Source organism: Penaeus vannamei, chromosome 13 (genome assembly GCF_042767895.1).
Source record: "Penaeus vannamei isolate JL-2024 chromosome 13, ASM4276789v1, whole genome shotgun sequence".
Classification (NCBI taxonomy): Eukaryota; Metazoa; Arthropoda; class Malacostraca; order Decapoda; family Penaeidae; genus Penaeus; species Penaeus vannamei.
This window is the reverse complement of record NC_091561.1, coordinates 37,032,007-37,035,929: the sequence shown is the minus strand read 5'-3', so window position 1 is coordinate 37,035,929 and position 3,923 is coordinate 37,032,007. Positions and strand designations below refer to the sequence as shown.

The 3,923-nt window shown below is 39.8% G+C and overlaps 1 protein-coding gene across 5 annotated transcripts in view; it reads right to left on the bottom strand.

Annotated features, from left to right (window-relative positions):
• Positions 1-3,923, bottom strand: part of LOC113818679 (uncharacterized) — a 6,025-nt gene continuing 2,102 nt past the window's right edge. For all 5 annotated transcript variants that reach the window (XM_070129201.1, XM_070129203.1, XM_070129205.1 and 2 more), the window contains exons 3-4: positions 3,708-3,923; positions 1-3,401 (exon numbers count right to left, since the gene is read on the bottom strand). The exon at positions 3,708-3,923 is cut by the window's right edge and continues 180 nt beyond it. In XM_070129201.1, coding sequence (XP_069985302.1) covers positions 2,871-3,401; positions 3,708-3,923 — 747 coding nt within the window. In that variant the 3' untranslated portion in view covers positions 1-2,870. The remainder of the gene's footprint in view (positions 3,402-3,707) is intronic.

The following is a 3,923-nucleotide window of genomic DNA, read 5'->3' as shown; positions in this document are numbered from 1 at the left end:
CAGAGTTTTAATATCTTTATTGTGCCAAAAATTAAAATGGGGTGAGATAGACCCCATGGGTTGATCTTATCCATTAACCTTAACACGAAGAAATATATTTTTTACTCGCATAAAACAAAAACAAAAACAAAAATCGTCATCTACTGCACGATGCTGATGTGCTCTCGCAACTTCCACTAATTCATCCTTTTCCTCTGAATCACAAATTGAGTCATTACAACACAAGCAGAGTTGAATCTTCCTCTGCACTCCACGTCACTGAGGCCAAGATGACTCACTTTTAGCTTCCTGTGCTTTTATGTGTCATGTTGCCAGGTTGTTTTTGGGGGGATGTCGTTGTTGGTTTATCTTTCTTCTTTCCGGTAATTTTGGATGTAGCTTCGAGTTTCTCGTTTTTTTTTTCTTCTTTTTTCTTTTTTACCCTATTCCTTTGGGTTCCGTCTCAGCCCTATTCCTATGGGTTCAGTCTGGAAATATTTACCAAATTATCTATGATTTGTGTACCAATTCATGGCACAGATCTGTCATACACACACGCACACGCACACGCACACACACACACACACACACACAGGTATATCCAACATAAGCATTAAAATTAATATTCCAATACAAAAACTGTTTGTCACCTTGTGCAAAGAAACACCAACGCCACAGATAAAGACAATTCCCTTCTTATAGAGAGCAAATGTGCAATTGAGAGTGACAGCTACTACCAGTGACGTCACCACTGGGGAACGCGAATGACATCTAACGGACAAAATCAGAACCTCGTAATTTCTGCTTGAAATCAGAGGGGGGGGGGGGGTGTCCATCTCACCCCATGTGTCCACTCCTCTGCACTCCACGTCACTGAGGCCAAGATGACTCACTTTTAGCTTCCTGTGCTTTTCTGTGTCATGTTGCCAGGTTATTTCCGGTAATTTTGGATGTACCTTCGAGTTTCTCGTTTTTTTTTTCTTCTTTTTTCTTTTTTACCCTATTCCTTTGGGTTCCGTCTCAGCCCTATTCCTATGGGTTCAGTCTGGAAATATTTACCAAATCATCCATGATTTGTGTACCAATTCATGGCACAGATCTGTCATACACACACGCACACGCACACACACACACACACACACAGGTATATCCAACATAAGCATTAAAATTAATATTCCAATACAAAAACTGTTTGTCACCTTGTGCAAAGAAACACCAACGCCACAGATAAAGACAATTCCCTTCTTATAGAGAGCAAATGTGCAACTGAGAGTGACAGCTACTACCAGTGACGTCACCACTGGGGAACGCGAATGACATCTAACGGCCAAAATCAGAACCTCGTAATTTCTGCTTGAAATCAGAGGGGGGGTGGTCCATCTCACCCCATGTGTCCACTCCTCTGCACTCCACGTCACTGAGGCCAAGATGACTCACTTTTAGCTTCCTGTGCTTTTATGTGTCATGTTGCCAGGTTGTTTTTGGGGGATGTCGTTGTTGGTTTATCTTTCTTCTTTCCGGTAATTTTGGATGTACCTTCGAGTTTCTCGTTTTTTTTCTTTCTTTCTTTTTTACCCTATTCCTTTGGGTTCCGTCTCAGCCCTATTCCTATGGGTTCAGTCTGGAAATATTTACCAAATCATCCATGATTTGTGTACCAATTCATGGCACAGATCTGTCATACACACACGCACACGCACACACACACACACACACACACACACACGCACACACACACACACACACAGGTATATCCAACATAAGCATTAAAATTAATATTCCAATACAAAAACTGTTTGTCACCTTGTGCAAAGAAACACCAACGCCACAGATAAAGACAATTCCCTTCTTATAGAGAGCAAATGTGCAACTGAGAGTGACAACTACTACCAGTGACGTCACCACTGAGGAACGCGAATGACATCTAACGGCCAAAATCAGAACCTCGTAATTTCTGCTTGAAATCAGAGGGGGGGGGGGTCCATCTCCCCCCATGTGTCCATCTTACCCCTACCTTCTCCTAATCATACATGGAAAATAAACAAAAGCATTATGCAAACCCATATCTAATTATATATACACGTACATCCACATATGTAAAATACTGTATAAGAATTTCTACAAATAAACAATAAATGAAGGTATGAAGTATGATCCTCCGCCTCATTAAAAAATATATTGAAACAATAAAATTACAAGAACGTTTATGATACAAATACAGTAATGAGATTCCACGATGGGTTCCTTATAGAGCGGCTAGGTATGTATTTTTAGATCTTGCATGTATATATACACTTAAGCATGGGTGTACACGTATGTATTGCGCACATGCAAACACACACACACATGAATATGTATGCATGTTCAAGTGTATGTATATGTATAAACATGTGTACATATATGTATATGTATAAACATGTGTACATATATGTATATGTATAAACATGTGTACATATATGTATATGTATAAACATGTGTACAAATATGTATATGTATAAACATGTGTACATATATGCATATGTATAAATATGTGTACATATATGTATATGTATAAACATGTGTACATATATGCATATGTATAAACATGTGTACATATATGTATATGTATAAACATGTGTACATATATGTATATACATGTACATATATGTTGGTGTGCGTGTGCGGGTGTTTCAACACGATATTTGATGTTTGCATCTAAACTTTCAAACTAAAAACGAAAAACTAAAACTAAACCTAAAAAAAAGAAAAAGCATCTAATCTTCCAAACTAAAAACTAAAACTAAAACTAAAAACCAAAAAAAAAAAAACTAAAACTAACAAAAAAAAAAGAAGATTAAAAAAGCAGGCAAGTCACTGTTCCTTTTTCCGCAAACTCGAATGCTCTTTCCCACTTACAGCTGATGATCAGTGACGAACTCAGGAATCACTATCCCCACTTCCACAATTTTTGGCTCCGCCACCAAGCGTCTTGCAGCAATCTTCTCTACGACTGACATTCCGGAAACAACCTCGCCAAAACAGCAGGGAAAAGAAACGGAAGAGTTCTCCAGTACTATAGCAAAGGTAGTTTGATGCTCTACTTCTTGGCATTTCCAGCCAATAACTAAACCCTTGCGCCCCGGCCATTGGTGTCCTTCGTCCCACTGAAGATCATCCATCAGCGCCTCGCCAACGGGGCCATTTTCCGTCAAATAAAAGCCTCCAGTAAGGCATGGAATTTCCTCATGCTTTATGAGGTTCAAAAATGATGATTCCCTGAACGAGTAGCCGAGATGACCCCGACATAACGCTAGGAAATGCTGGCCGCGCCGCAAGTGAGACCAAACCTTGATGTAGATGCGGCCCACTTTGCCGGTTGCGGTGGCCATGTCCATGAATACCGTTGGGTTTTCACGCGGGACCAGCGGAAGGACATCAGCCATCTGCAAAAAAGGAGAGGTAAATTTCTGATATATTGATTCAGACATGGAGTGCTTGTATCTCGATATCTATGCAATATGAGAAAAAAATCTTTGGACGATTTTTGTTTTAATTACTGTGGCCATCTTATTATATCGGTGATTAAATAACTGTGAAGGTGTTCATAAACATGGTGTTAGCTTTGCACGAAGGTTGGGTAATGTTATATACATGCTTTTCGTATTTTAGGCAATAATTATAAACAATTATAACTGGCGAAACAATGCTAATTATAACTACAATAAAATAAATGCAAAGGTCAACAGTACCTTCAAGATGATGTGAGCGTCAATATCATCCGCATCACATAAAGCGCAAAGATTGAGGTTTCCGTCCTCCCAGCCGATTTTCGCTTTCCGGCCATCGCTGTTCAGGGCAAGGCAACACACAGTCTCCATAGCTAGGCCTCTTCGCTTCCTTTTCTCAGCAGAGTTGGCTCCCATGTCGTCAGGGGGAGACATCTGCATCTTAAGGTCTTCGAGTTC